The sequence below is a fragment of the Penicillium rubens genome (genome assembly GCF_028828025.1).
Source record: "Penicillium rubens strain IBT 27055 chromosome Unknown utg000002l_segment0_segment0, whole genome shotgun sequence".
Classification (NCBI taxonomy): domain Eukaryota; kingdom Fungi; phylum Ascomycota; class Eurotiomycetes; order Eurotiales; family Aspergillaceae; genus Penicillium; species Penicillium rubens.
In genome coordinates, this window is record NW_026890600.1 from 8,985,721 (window position 1) to 9,000,309 (window position 14,589).

Here is a 14,589-nt window from a genome sequence, read left to right on the forward strand (position 1 = left end):
AGGTCGGTGCCCGGAGTTTGGGGTATCCGTTTCCCCCTCAAAAGTCAAGGATCGGCGCACTGAAACAAAAGGGCAAACCTTGGAAAACAAAATGCCAAGACACGCCAGCCAAGGGCACCGGGCCACTAGGCTGACTCTGCCTTTTCTTGATTTTCGATTTTTGATTTTTTGCCCTTTCTCTTATTGGTTTAGTGGGGTCGGGCTAGTTCGGTTTGGTCGATTTCAAGTTTGGTTGAGGCTTTGAATCCAAGGATCCACCGGATCTCCCGTTCTTCCTGAGATCCTACCCATGATATCCAAGATATCCCAAATTGATACTTTTGCTATGAATGGAAGCAAGAAAGAATATAGAGAGTGTCGGAATGTAGATCTTATGTTCGAACTGTATTCCTGATTCAGAAAATTTTCGAGCCAATCAGTAGTATCCATGCAGCCCTGTTGTGAGCCTCCTACATACCATATTGGGAATAGTGCTTCCCATTCTGGTCCTGCGAGTTGCCTAAACCAGCGCACGCCCCACTGATAATGCACCTTAGCTTTTCCGATGGGGCAAACCCGTTGTATCCCGTGGGAGCTTGGACCGAAGCCCTCGATTGTGAAAGCTGCTCCACGTTCAACGCGGGATTTGGAATATCAGAGCCATTTAAGCGGCTTCGTTTCCCGTTCAATGGGGAATTTTTATGTTCAAAAAATTTGGACGGGACATGATTTGGAATTCGATTAAATTTTTTTCTTCTTATGGAGTAAAGCACTATCCACTTCACATAACTAAGGTAATAGACGTTAAATAATCCATAGTAATATCGCCCATTCCGTGACTACGGTAGCGAAATTGCGCTATCTCGAACCAACAGCTAACGGCCAATTTCTTGTTATGGATCATCTAAGGGCGGACTGGAAAGTGCGCCTCAGCCGCACTCGTGGCTCTCATGCATGCCCCTGTGTAAATTTAGTACGGCTTATGCTCTGATCATCCCGCAGAGCGATCATCGCCTCCACGCCCGTGCTGTTTTTACCTGAATCTAATCTCAGTTAGCCTTAGTTAGCCTTATGTTGGATTTATTTTTGTTGTCATTATTATTAGCATGAATATTTTAGGGATTAATTCATTATTATTATTATTATTATTATTATTATTATTATTATTATTATTATTGTTTATTTTATTTTATTTTATTTATTTTAGCACATATTAATTTCCTCCAATTTCCTCGAAGTTTATTAATCTGGTAGATCTGTAGGAGCATATCGTTCCCTCTATATCAGTCCACCCTCCTCTCTTCTTCATATCATCTTTCAGGATTCTTCTACCTGAACAATCCAGGCCCGCCTCATATCTATATCTTACATCCCATTCCTCCCTACCTATCTACTCTTTCTCCTTTACCAATCATGACCCGCGGATCCACTGAGCGCATCAGTCCAAACCATATCGTCTCTGTCTTGAACTCGCCTTCCGTCTCCTCTTCACCAGAACCTGAACAACTTGCTTCCAAATCCAACATGGGCCGGAAGAACAACATCCGTCCAAGCTCTCCTGCAGATGCGAATGTGCCCGTCACTTATACACCGACCACCCGTCGCATTAGCAAGGCCAAGAAGGGAAAGCGTGTACATGCCTGCCAATACCCAGCATGCGGAAAGGTCGGCGCAACCATATACACCTCTCGGATCAAACAAACTGACTCCGTTGCAGGTCTTCACCAGGGCTGAGCACCGAAGACGCCATGAGTTGAACCACAACCCCGAGGCCTCGTACCGCTGCTCAACACAAGGATGCAAGAAGGCATTCCACCGCGCTGATCTACTTGTGCGCCACATGGAGAGACAGTGAGTACCACGGGAAACCTTTGGCGAGACGGCGCATACTAACAATAATGGCAGCGAACTCGAATCGCAATCAGAGCAGTCCTCATGGGCATCCAACAAGCAAAATCCCATCGTGAATGAGTCCGGCGTCCCGCGCTGTATGTCAATGGACCATGGAATGCCATTGACTGCAACCTCCCATACACACTCCATGTCCATCGGCTCACTCGTGGCTCCTGGCATTCACCCGGACTTGGCCAACAACGACTGCTCACTAATGTGGAGCGGCGTCGACTTGCCCCTACAACCCCGCCCGGCTTTCCATAGCCAGCTCCCCGAGTCCGTTGATGACAGCCCATTCTACTCTTCCCCCGCAGATACTTGCCCCTCGCCTCTGTCGGATGCGACTTTCTCTCTTCCTTCCCACTCTAGCTCCATCTCTTCCGCGTCTGTGTCTGTCCTCGACCAGTACCCAAAGAGTATCCTAAATGGCGAAGTCACTTCGTCCCCGCTTCAGATGCACACTCCCCTCCGCTGGGATGCTGATGCCGGCGTGCCTTCGTCGCATCTAGTTCCCATGTCTATGGGGGAGAATATGATCCAGCCAGTGAGTTTTCTTCGCTATTATTTGTATAAATATTCGCTAATACATCTCCAGCCCGTTCAGTGCCACTACCCCTCTCCTTCGTGGTCCAGTGCAGACTGCCTTCCCTACGAGGACCAGGTCCACTCCATGCACCAGTTCCAGCCCGTGAGCTGGGGGATGTGAAAAGATCATGGAAGGTCTTTGGTCAAATTCCAATATATATTGATCATAGACGGCCGAATCTCATGACTATACGACCACCCAGGCATTTGCCTCTACGAAACCATCGCGGATGACCCAACAGCCCTGGAAAACCTTGGGCTCCATGGCAAAAGAAAACATACTGTGGGTCCAACGGGAATCCCGAGGGGCCACTGGTGTGCCTTAGAGAGGGTCTCGACTCCCTACAAACATACAAATGGCTCAATCGTCATTAGCAGGTCGCTCCACCTGTCTCCGTTGTCCGGAGTGTGACCACCTGGACTCCGGATCCACCGGTCGCGGTCGCTTCCAGCGCCCACAATTCTTCCAAATACAAAGAAGATAAGCACCTCCCGATATCGGTTAATTCTTTGGTCTTGCATCCCAACTGGGGAACTAGATTTGATGTTTCTTTTTCCTTTGTTTGATGTGTTTCTTTATGTTTTTTTTCTGACGACACGATCATGATTGTCTTTTTCTTTTCTTTTCTTCTTTTTTACTATTCTTGTCCACTATATCATTTATACCCATGCAGGCCACTCGTATGTACTGCAACTTTCGTTTCTGGATGATCCCACCATACCCCCAGCATTTTATATAAATGTATAGCTCCAAATTCGATGAATTGACAAACCAAATCCATAAAAACTCCCGATATAAAGTTCAACTCTATTAAATCAACACCCATGGCTCCCTTGTCCGTCACACCATGGACTCAAACGAGATAAAGCGATCTCCGACCCGAGCGGAACTGGCTTCCATGGAAAACCACCTGGGCACCTGGGCATAAACTTTGGCTTATGTAAAGCGGAACAAACCTTGGAACCTGGGAAGCCCACGCCTGGACATTTGGAAGGTACAGCCTTGCCCAAAACCGTCCCCTAAGGATATCAAAATCTCGATTCCAACCTCTCAAGGTCCAGGTTACAATCCCAACCAGCAAATGTCCACAATTATGGCTCGGCTGTAGCTCTGGGGTCCTATGTTGTACTCCGTAGACTCTAGCCCTTGAATAAAAGCCTCAACTATCTCCACTTTATCCCGGACGCCCCGAAACCCATTTGATAACACTGGACACGGAGTAAACAACGCGGCACCCGGGCTATCCTCAATGGGGTATACGAACCTGCTCTCCCCACCTTGTTCTCCCCACCCTATTTTTCCCGCTAGACTGATTTTCCAGGTCTTGCGAGTAAAATCTTTCGAAATGGAGCGTTTAGGATTTGGAATTCGCTGTGGATTCTATGGGGCGTTGTCATGGTGGGTTTCCGGGCTTCGATCTAGAATTGGGTTTTACGGACAAATAGTATGGAGTATATCCATGGATAGCTTGCTTCGAGACTGGGTGTTTGAGGGTTGGTAATCGTTTGATTTATCAGCATGCTGATGTATCAATGCTGAGATGTTGACATTGACTTTTGGTGATCAATGTCAGGAGCTTTATTGCTTTTTACCTCTACGGAGTACGGAGCACGGAGCCTCGAGCTGTCGAGGATTCTGCTGTGGGGCACGTTAGCACCTTAGTCTGGCGTGTCGATCAGGGGTTCGAGGAGTCACGCGGCTTTCTGAGGCCTTGGCTTCTGTTCAGACCACCTGCCTGCATGAGTGATGATGTGCGTTTGCTCTTTGCTTTGGGGATTCTGGATTGGGATCGGTGCGTCGTTGTTGGTAAGGAGTGCAAGGATGGAGTGGTCTAGTGATGGAGACTACTCCGTTTACACTGGCACAGTTGTAGCGAATTCCAGTGCAAAGATTGCGTCAAGGCTTATGGAATTGACTTCTGCAGGAATCGGGGAATTGGCTTGATCTCTATCACCTCTAGGGTTTGCCCGATATATCCTTATATCGATGCATCTGTCACATCGCTTTCCTAGGTTTTACAGGTACATAACCCGTCGGACGCTGATATGGTATAATATTTCTTCTTCTTTCTTTCTTTCTTATTTTTTAAAACCGATTGTATTGGAACGAATCACCTTTATCTGAGCCTAGCTGTAACATGGGCAGAAGGCTGCATATTCATTGGTTGTACGCCGGTAAAGAGCTATGAAGACGATTTAAGAAAAGGGAAGAGCCAACAAAAGCCTGGACTTCCTGATGGCTGATCACCTGTGACTATGCAATTACAACATAGTCGGCAATTTAATTTGGATCTTCGTCGCTCTACAGCAAAGGGAACGCCATCCCATCGCCTCGAAGATCACTGCCTGCAGCATAAACCAGCTTCCCATCATCATGGTACGAACGGATGATCTGGCCGCGACCAAACATAGCTCGCTTCCAACCAGTCAACACCTCAATCTTGTGACCAAGACGACGCAGTCCCTCCACAGCAGCATCACTAATACCCTCCTCAACCAACACAGTGCGGTCCGTACTCTCGTCAGTCGGCGCTGCGAGACAGAAGCGCGGCGAATCCAGCGCTGCCTGGGGATGATACCCGAAAGCAAGCATGTTGAGCAGAACCTGTACATGGCCCTGCGGCTGCATAAAGCCACCCATGACACCGTAAACGGAGTGTAAGGAGCCATCCGCAACATTAGTGATAAGGGCCGGGATGATAGTGTGGTATGGCCGCTTGTTCGGAGCCAGGACATCGGGGTGGCCTTCCTGCAGCGAGAAATTGGCACCACGGTTCTGCAGCGTGAAGCCACAGCCGGCAGGGATGATAGCCGTTCCGAACCCCTCATAGTTACTGTTGATGAAAGAAATGCCGTTGCCCTCGCCGTCCGTCACTGCGAAGTATACCGTGTCGCAGTGGTTGTGCGCCGGACTACCGTGGTCCATGATATCCGCTGCGCGTTCGGGTGTGAACAGCTTCGCCCGCTCTGCGAGGTACGCGGGGTCGAGTAGGCCCTGCGAAGGCACGCGTTCCACGTCTGGGTCTGTGACCCACCAGGCCGCATCGGCGAAGGCGATGCGCAGACTCTCAATCACGGCGTGGAGGTATTCGGCTGAGTTATGCTGGGCCTCGGTGAACTTGGGGATCTTGCCTGATTTCTCGAGTTCCTCCATGATGCCGAGTGCCATTAGCGCCACGATGCCTTGGCCGTTTGGTGGGTGTTCCCAGAGCTCAACGCCTTGGTTGGCTTCACCATCTGTGCCGGGTGTGCATTTTGAAACGATGTCTTGGCCAGTGAACTTGAGTGAAATTGCGTCGACTTCCTGCGTCCCGATCTCGGCATGATAGGCTAGATCCTCAAGTGACAGGTAGCCACCCTGATCTTGCACCACCTTGACAATGGATTCTGCGATCCGACCCTGGTAGAATCCTTTCTTGCCCTCCGAGGCGATCGCACGGAAAGTTTTCGCTAGAGTGGGATTCTTCATGATCTCGCCTGGAAGCGGGGGTCGCACGCCATCTTTGGCTGAAGGATCTACCTTCAACATCTCACGGAAGTTAGGAGATGCATTGCGGATATTTTGCTCGGAGCCATTCCACTGCGGGGGTTAGCTCATAGTGCGATTAAGATTGGAGATGATCGGAAATTGGATACTTACAAGCCGAGACGAAAGCTCCGACACCGGGAATCCCTCTTCCCCCAGCTCAATAGCAGGCTGTAGAATCTGCTCGAGCGATAACTTACCACTACCAAACTTCTCAACTGTATCCACCCATCCCGCAGCTGCTCCAGGCGTAGTTACAGATAGCGCATTCAACATGGGCATTTTCCCTGGCTCACCAGGGGCCAAACCGAGGTCCTTGCGGATTTTCTCCAAGCTGGCATTCCCAGGATACCGACCAGAACCATTGAGCGCATGCACCTTCTTCGTCTTGGCATTATAGAAGAGACAGAACATATCACCTCCGATGCCGGTGGAGCCAGGCTCAGTCATGTTGAGTCCAGCGGCTGTAGACGCATGCGATCAGTTTTATTGTTTCCTGCTGTGGTTATGGAAATAGAGGCGAGGCTTACCGACAGCAACAGCGGCATCCTGGACAAGAGTATTAAAGTCAGTATAGCTGGATGCGATAGATATAATTGAACAGGATGCATACCGCTGCGTTTCCACCCTGGCTCAGGATCTTATGACCCGCAGCAGCGGCTAGTGGTTGGGTGCATGATACGATGCCCTTGGTGCTGTGGACGGTACTCCGTCGACTGGGAAATGGGACATAGTCCGCATTGGAGCGGGCGTATACGGCTTTGGCGTTGAGCGGCATGGCTTTGGAGCTTTGGATGGAGAAGTGGGAGAGTGGGGGATAGATAATATATGAGGGGGGAACTGGGGATATCAAAGGCTTATCTACCCCCACTAATATCCCCAAGGATGAAAGGAAAGAAGGTTCCTCGGTAACTCAGGCGGTAACTTTGATTGGAGAAAGTTCAATCAACCCGTGGATGACTCCAACTTTTAATTACCTAGATAAATACCCGGACATCCTCCGTTTGGGGTCCACTATGTACTTCGCATATGTTATAGAACTCCATTCCCTGGACTCTTTGATGTGATAGGAATAGATAGGAATAGTATAGACCAAAATGAAAGGGCCTGGAGGATCCACAGCTGTAGGGTATAAAAGGGCGTCTCTTGCCTGATTAGGAAACAAAGGACATTAGTTATGTGTATCTCCAGGGCTATATCTCGGAGTTGAGCGTGGCCCTCCCCGGTATTCTGGCCGAGGTTGGCTGTGAGGGAGTATGACGTATCGCGTTTGATCATTGCTTTTATCCACATCCAAAGCACCAAATCTCATTTCTGAAAAAGACAAGTCCAACAGTCAAATAGCCTCCAGGGCTGGAGAGAAAGATCACGTAACTCACCGCCCCGGTCGTCGGAGCGGCAATTAGCCCCTCCGCCATCATCCCACCCACGGACCATTTAACTTCATTAGGCTGATGAACGGGGCACTATAAAGACCCCCCGATCTTATCTGATGAAACTGATCCTGAGAAAGGCCTCTGATGGAGCAGCATGGTGGTGTTTGTCGACCTCGACGATGCATTTGCTGACGGATCGGCACACTTGGAGAAGCCATTCCCTTTGATGGACCCCATCGCGTCGGACCCGGCCGAATTACCCACATCGCCTTCTTCGCTCAATAAAACGACCGATGAGATTGTAAACGCCAATCGGAATGGATTCTCAGCGGCTTTGAGCTGTTATCCGTATGTATTTGACTGTCAACAACCGGCGAATAAGATTCAGATCCCGCTAACACGTTCACCCATAGCATCGTCAAAGAAATCGCTCGCGCCATCGACCTGAATACTCTCTATGCTCTATCGAGCACATGTCGCCAGTTCCACGTGAACTTGGCACCGTTCCGCCACCAATTAGTGAAAGAGACCCTCCGATGCGAGAATGAATACATCGAAACCCTAGCAGAGATGCTAGACAGTGGCTCTGTCCTCCCAGACAGCGTCAAATCAGTCATACGACTCCTAAGCCGTCCCAGCGGCGAGCAGACCCGTATGACCCGGGGGAAGGTTAGCAAGTGCGCGCGCGACATGGTGGGCGAATGTCGACGCTGCGCCAAGGTTGTATGCAGAGTAAGCCACATCCACACTTAGCAACGACTACCAAGTCGCTAAACCCAGCTTCTTGCAGAACTGCACAATCAAACCCCCGTCCCAACCAGCCCTGAAAAACCGCATCCGCCGCCTCTGCCGACCCTGCGGCAAAGCGCCACTCTCCTCCCACCTCTCCTACACAACCTCAGACCCGCAAGCCCCCGACCGGTGGGACGAGAATAGCGTCGCGGCTGTTGCGTTCGCGCGCAGCCCCTGTAATTGCGAGGAAGCTGTCTGGCTGTGCACGCAGTGTGGAATGGCTCTGCGCAGTAATGATACGACATACCGTCGTGTCTGGACGTGGCGCACGCGCTACAGCACGTACCTCGGCGGCGGGCTAGGTACTGGCATTGGTGAAGGCTGCCAGGGCGTTAAGTGCGGGCGTGGTGAGAGCTGTCTTGCTGCGCAGGAGATTGAGCTCGAGGTTGACTGTGAGGCTGATGAGGGGTCTGGATCTGGGAGTGATACAAGTCGCACTGCAAGTCCAGCTCCTCCGTCGTTTGGTCACGAGGGGGCAGGTGTCCCGACGGATAGCCATGATGACGAGGAGCCTGGGTATTTCAGGCAGGAAGTTATTGGGTTGGGTGGTGTTGTTAAGCACAAGTCTAAGAAGAGGGTTAATGTTGGTGCTTGTGTTGTTGAGTATGAGGATGAGAGGGAGACGGGGAATTATCTTGAGAGAGAGGAGAAAGGTTTGTATCGTGGTTGGTGTGGGTGGTGTTCTAGAGTGATACCGGCGAAGATCGAGCAGACTTGATTTATTTTGCTTATTCTGGCTGTCTGGATTAGGGCTTTGCATGTTGCATGTGGCATTTGGTGATCGGGCAGCTTTCCTGCTTTTCACGACTGATGCTGGCCAAGATACCGACTTTGCATTAAATGACATGCAGCATGAAATATGACACGAATGATGGGATTGTACCGGGGAGTCAAAAACAGAGAGATACTACGATGGCTTCGAGATAGCCTCAAATAAGCTATAAGAAATATGCGAATCATGACGATCTCCAAAATCAAAGTCCTTGTCAAGTTGATGCATATTGAATCAAATCTGGCAAAAAAAAAAATTCAAGTACTCCTGCAATGATTCGCTCCCCAATGCAAGCACAAATTCATCAAGCATACACTGTCACATATAGATCATTCTGTCCAACCGCAAACCCCCCGGTTAAAGTAAAAGACAAGGTCGAAATGAAAGCAAATCACAAACGCAAATTAACAATCTCTATGGTCTCAATGGGCAGCAATCGCTCTCCAAAGACTCTTTAGCTTCGACTCCTCTCGGGGAGGAGATTCCTCGCGTCTGTGGCGACGATGATGGCGCGCCTCTCTTGTCTCCCTGGAACGCCGGGAGGAGCCCTCAGGCCTCTTCTCCCTCTCTCTCTCCATATCTCCCTCTATTTCCCGTTCACGTTCGTGCTCACGCACACGCTCCCTCTCCCTCTCCCTTTCCCTTTCCTTCTCCCTCTCCCTCTCCCTCACCTTCTCTCTCTCCTTCCTCTCCTCCCTGGATCGACCATGCTCAGCCGTCGACGAGCGTCGCAATCTCCTACTCTCAGTGCGCTCAACGCGCTCACTGCGCTCAGCACGCTCAGTGCGCTCGATGCGAGGAAGCTCCTCTTCGCGTCTTGACCGTGATCCACTAGACCGACCATCAGACTGTCGCTCTTCATGCTCCGCACGACCGTGACGGCTGCCACTGCTATGACTTGTCGATGACCGGCGTGGTCTTTCAATGGGCGGCGAAGCCTTAGTGGCATTCAGACGCAGCAAAGGCCCATTGGTATCCGATTTGCCTTCTGTCATGTACCGCAGGAAGGCGCGGGGTTTGGGCGTGGGTATCGGTGTTGATACCTGCTTCGATGAAGAGGTCCTGGTTGAGCGGGCTCGTTCGAGAGGTTGGCTCGAGGGAGTGTCAGAGGTGCGGCGTTTGGATCTGGATTCGATGACTTCGACATCCATTTCTGGTTCCATTGCCCTCTCCTTCTCCCTCACCTTCTCCTTGGACGAGCTCTTCGAGCGCTTCAGTTTCTCGGGGGCAGGAATGCCACTGCGCGCTCGTTCCTCGGCGAGAGCGCGCTGTTTTCGTTCCAATTGAGTTTTCTCGTCATGTTGGCGTCGCGCTTCTTCCAGTGCCTTCGCCCAGCGGTTGGTGAGGATGCCTCGCTCGCTCTTCTGGCGCTGGAGTTGATCCCGGCGGCCTTCAGACGATGTCTTGGAGTGTCGACGCTCACCCTCGATCGGCGAGCTACGCTTTCTGCGGCGTCGGGAGTGGCGGGCTGCGGCTGCTTCTGCGCTTTCGCCCAGAGGCCCAGCGTCGATCATCTCCACCTCAGGCTGGGGGTCAGCTGGGGGTGGTACTAGTTCGTCGGGCGCCACTTCGTCGCTAGCGGTGATAGCGACTGGCTCAGCAGGTGGGTCTTCGGCGGGGAGGGCTCTGGCAGCCTCGGGCTCGTGAGTTGGCTCCTCTGGCGGTGTCTCAGGCTGTGCCTCTCCCGGTGTTGGAGTCTCGGCTGGGACTGCAGCTGCATCAACCTCTGGTGTCTCAGCTGGGGCCTCCTCCGGAACTACCGGAGGAGCCGGGGATTCCTCAGCTGCCGGAGTCTCAGCTGGGACTGCTTCGACAGGAGCTGGCTCTTCGGGCGTTGGCTGGTCAGCAGGTGTTTCCTCTGTAATTTCCTTTGGCGCCTCATCGGGTACAACCTCCGGTTCTGCTACAGCTTCTGTGGGTGTCTCGGCAGCGGGTGCTTCTTCCACCGGGGCAGGAGCAGGTGCCTCAGCCGCTGGTTCCGGGGTAGGAGGCTCCTCTACATGATCTGTGGCAGCGGGGGCATCTTCAGTCGCTGCTTCCTCTTCAGCGCGAGGTGCCTCGGGAGCTTCGGGAACTGGCTCAGCGGCAGGCTCAGGAGCGGGTTCAGCAGCAGGTTCGGGAATAGGCTCAGCGGCAGGTTCAGGAGCGGGTTCAGCAGCTGGTTCGGGAGCGGACTCAGCGGCAGGTTCGGGAGCGGGCTCAGCGGCAGGTTCAGGAGCAGGCTCGGGAGCAGGCTCAGCGGCAGGCTCAGGGGCTGGTTCAGCGGCAGGCTCAGGAGCTGGTTCAGCAGCTGGTTCGGGAGCAGGTTCGGGAGCGGGCTCAGCGGCAGGTTCGGGAGCAGGCTCGGGAGCAGGCTCAGCGGCAGGCTCAGGGGCTGGTTCAGCGGCAGGCTCAGGAGCTGGTTCAGCAGCTGGTTCGGGAGCAGGTTCAGCGGCAGGCTCAGGGGCGGGTTCAGCAGCTGGTTCAGGAGCGGGTTCAGCGGCAGGCTCAGGGGCGGGCTCAGGAGCAGGTTCAGCAGCTGGTTCGGGAGCGGGCTCGGTAGCAGGTTCGGGGGCAGGCTCAGCAGCAGGTTCGGAAGCAGGCTCAGGAGCTGGTTCAGCAGCTGGTTCGGGAGTAGGCTCAGCGGGAGCTTCAGCAGCAGACTCGGGAGCAGGTTCAGCAGCTGGTTCAACAGCTGGCTCGGGAGCGGGTTCAGCGGCAGGCTCAGCTGCAGGTTCAGGAGCTGGTTCAGCAGCTGGTTCGGGGGCGGGTTCAGCGGCAGGCTCAGGAGCGGGCTCGGTAGCAGGTTCGGGGGCAGGCTCGACTGGAGTGCTTTCTTCGACGGGTGCCTCTTTGGGGGTTTCCTCGACTGGTTCGGGCTCTACAGCTTCCACCTTGTCCTCCGCAGCAGCTTCGGGTTCGGCAGCCGGTGTTTCCTCAACTGGCGTAGCTTCCGGCTCTTGCTCCTTGACAGTTTCCTCGGGCACCTTTTCTTCTGCTGCAGGTGATGCTTCAGGCTCCGGCGCTGCTTCGGTGGCTGGTTCTGGTTCTGGTGTTGTTTCTGGCACTGGCTCCGCCGCTGTTTCGGCAGGTGGTTCGGGCGTTGGCTCTGCTGCTGGCTCTGGCGCTGGCTCTGACTCGGCTGCCTTGGCGGTTTTGCCCTTCTTGCCCTTCTTTTTCTTCTTGCCCGCTGGCTTTTCCTCTGGCTTTGGCTCCTCCGCGGGTGGCTCAGGTGCTGCTGGCTCTTCTGGGGTTGGGGTATCAGGAGGATTATCTGCGGGCTTTTCAGGCTCAGCTTCAGGCACCGGCGCTGTTTCGGCAGCTGGTTCCGGTGTTGATTCTACTGCTGGTTCTGGTTCGGGCTCCGCCGCTGCTTCGGCAGCTGGTTCTGGTTCGGGCTCCGCCGCTGCTTCGGCAGCTGGTTCGGGCGTTGGCTCTGGCTCCGCTGCAGGCTCTGGCTCCGCTGCAGGCTCTGGCTCCGCTGCAGGCTCTGGCTCCGCTGCAGGCTCTGGCTCCGCTGCAGGCTCTGGCTCCGCTGCAGGCTCTGGCTCCGCTGCAGGCTCTGGCTCCGCTGCAGGCTCGGGCTCGGCAGCTGGCTCGGGCTCGGCAGCTGGCTCTGGTTCTGGCTCGGCGGCTGGTTCCGGTTCGGGTGCTGGCTCTTCGGTTGCCTTGGCGGCCTTGCCCTTCTTGCCCTTCTTTTTCTTCTTGCCCGCTGGCTTTTCCTCTGGCTTTGGCTCCTCCGCGGGTGGCTCGGGCGCTGCTGGTTCCTCTGCAGGTGCTTCATCGGCCTTCAGTGCATCTTCCCCATTCTCTAGGGCGTCTTCAGCGGCCGCTTTAGCAGCAGCCTCTTTCTCGGCTGCTACTGCCTCAGGATCAACGTCTAGATCAAAATCTGGGAAATCTTCATCTACATACTGTCAGCTTCGTAAGATCTAATGTAAGTGTGGCCACTGACCGTTGTTGCCATTATCACCTTCTTTCGCGCCTTCGCCTGCTGGAGCATCTTCTTTCCCCTCGGGTTTTGCGTCTTCTTCAGGCTTTGATTCCTCTTTAGGCTCTGCGCTGTCATCGGGCGCCGCACCGCCTTCGGGTTTAGATTCATCTTCAGGCTTTGGGTCGCCTTCGGGCTTTGGATCCTCTTCAGGCTTGGCTTCCTCTTCAGGTTTGGCTTCCTCTTCAGGCTTGACTTCCTCTTCAGGTTTGGCTTCCTCTTCAGGTTTCGCCTCCCCCTCAGGCTTGGCTTCACCTTCGGGCGCTGCACCGTCGTCAGGTTTTGCATCCTCCGCGGGTTTCGCGTCCTCTACGGCGGCCTCCTTGGAAGCTTCGTCTGGATTCTCTGCGTCTGGCGCTGGCTCATCCTTGCCCTCATCCTTAGCCTCTGGGGCAGCCTCCGCAGAATCTGAGTATTGTATGTTAATATCAAGTACAAAACTTAAAACATGGATTCCTCGATGATAAACCCCATCATCTTCAGAAACATGCACTTACCTGTAGTCTCAGTGGGCGGGCTGTCATCGCCACTTGGCTCAGCGGCAGGGGGATCTTCAGAGGCAGGGTCCTTCTCCGGTTCGTCGGTGGTGGGCTCCTTGTTGTCCTGGTTTTGGCCCTCGGTCAGATCGGTCGTTGAATAGGTGACAGGGTAGAATTGGAAAGATTTAGTCTCATAGTCAAAGGTCGAATATTGACGTTGGACCGATGCATATGAGAACTGAGGGAGGTCGGCATACTTGTAAGTCATCCTCAACAGCGGCTGCCGCCGGGTCCGGGGCAGGGTCGACGAGGTCTTTGTTCTCTAGTTCAGGGGGTGGTGCAGAACCGGCGGGAGGGCGATTGTTGTTTTTATTGTTCTTCTTATTCTTCTTCTTACCGGCCATTATCCCCGGTCAATGACGTATCATATATCGAAAGCCTGGGCGAGGCTAACTGGCGCGTGATGTGACGAGAACCGGCTCAATGGGAAATTGACAAGCCGGCTTGTCGGGTACGATGCACGGAAAAGTATGGGGCGACAAGGGAAATCGAGGAACAAAAGATACAAAAGATGGACAATTGAGGAGTGTGAAACTGGGTAGGGTACCTCATGTATTAGAGTACTAAAAGGGAAAGGAAGGATATGCTTGTTTCTCTGGTGACACAGAGGTCGCATTGGACAGTCATGGTGAGGCAGCGTATAATAGTTCGCCTTCAATGCGGTCGGATGGGACGACAACAAAGTGCATTACGGTCTTGGGCCCTTGAACGTCACCAATGAACTGCCCGATGGAGTCAATTGTCATTGGGCCACGTCGGTCGTCGGGTCTCCATTTCCAGGGTGGTTAGTGAGGTCCGGTGCTTGGTTAGGGCCGGGTGGGAGCAGTACGAACCCCACCTGCAGGAATAGCTGCAGCACCAAGCAGTAAATGGCGATACGGGATTGGGGATCGGAGGGCACATCGGTCAAGATAGGAAAGGTAGTGCTGCAGGAGCATGGAGAAACTGGGTCTGTAGAAGTGGGGTGGATGCCACCGAATGAATTGGATTGAATTGGATTGACTTGATTTTTTTCCCCTTGTTTTTGGTTTGTTTTTGGGCCTGGATACTACACATAGACACATATTGCGACGAGAATAGAACTGAATTGGGCCGAGGGAACTTTCGTAGATGTACACAGAGCCACGAAGGCAATGTTTCAGTAGCGAAATCGATGG

At 53.2% G+C, this 14,589-nt stretch overlaps 4 protein-coding genes across 4 annotated transcripts; 2 read left to right on the plus strand and 2 right to left on the minus strand.

Annotated features, from left to right (window-relative positions):
* Nucleotides 1–1,392: 1,392 nt before the first annotated feature.
* Nucleotides 1,393–2,578, plus strand: N7525_005839 (uncharacterized protein; the record flags this gene model as incomplete). The annotated part of the gene is made up of 4 exons (XM_002564370.2): nucleotides 1,393–1,644; nucleotides 1,697–1,830; nucleotides 1,885–2,416; nucleotides 2,468–2,578. 4 exons carry the CDS (start codon nucleotides 1,393–1,395, stop codon nucleotides 2,576–2,578), a joined length of 1,029 nt encoding a protein of 342 aa, XP_002564416.2.
* Nucleotides 2,579–4,759: 2,181 nt separating this feature from the next.
* On the minus strand, nucleotides 4,760–6,761 carry N7525_005840 (gamma-glutamyltransferase family protein; the record flags this gene model as incomplete). Its single annotated transcript, XM_002564369.1, has 4 exons — nucleotides 4,760–6,037; nucleotides 6,098–6,447; nucleotides 6,514–6,532; nucleotides 6,597–6,761. 4 exons carry the CDS (start codon nucleotides 6,759–6,761, stop codon nucleotides 4,760–4,762), a joined length of 1,812 nt encoding a protein of 603 aa, XP_002564415.1.
* Nucleotides 6,762–7,513: 752 nt separating this feature from the next.
* On the plus strand, nucleotides 7,514–8,869 carry N7525_005841 (uncharacterized protein; the record flags this gene model as incomplete). The annotated part of the gene is made up of 3 exons (XM_002564368.1): nucleotides 7,514–7,707; nucleotides 7,773–8,091; nucleotides 8,150–8,869. The coding sequence occupies 3 exons, from the start codon at nucleotides 7,514–7,516 to the stop codon at nucleotides 8,867–8,869; spliced, it is 1,233 nt and encodes a 410-aa protein (XP_002564414.1).
* Nucleotides 8,870–9,345: 476 nt separating this feature from the next.
* On the minus strand, nucleotides 9,346–13,776 carry N7525_005842 (PE repeat family protein; the record flags this gene model as incomplete). Its single annotated transcript, XM_061213530.1, is given in 4 exon segments — nucleotides 9,346–12,782; nucleotides 12,858–13,301; nucleotides 13,391–13,610; nucleotides 13,630–13,776. The coding sequence occupies 4 exon segments, from the start codon at nucleotides 13,774–13,776 to the stop codon at nucleotides 9,346–9,348; spliced, it is 4,248 nt and encodes a 1,415-aa protein (XP_061070551.1).
* Nucleotides 13,777–14,589: the final 813 nt, after the last annotated feature.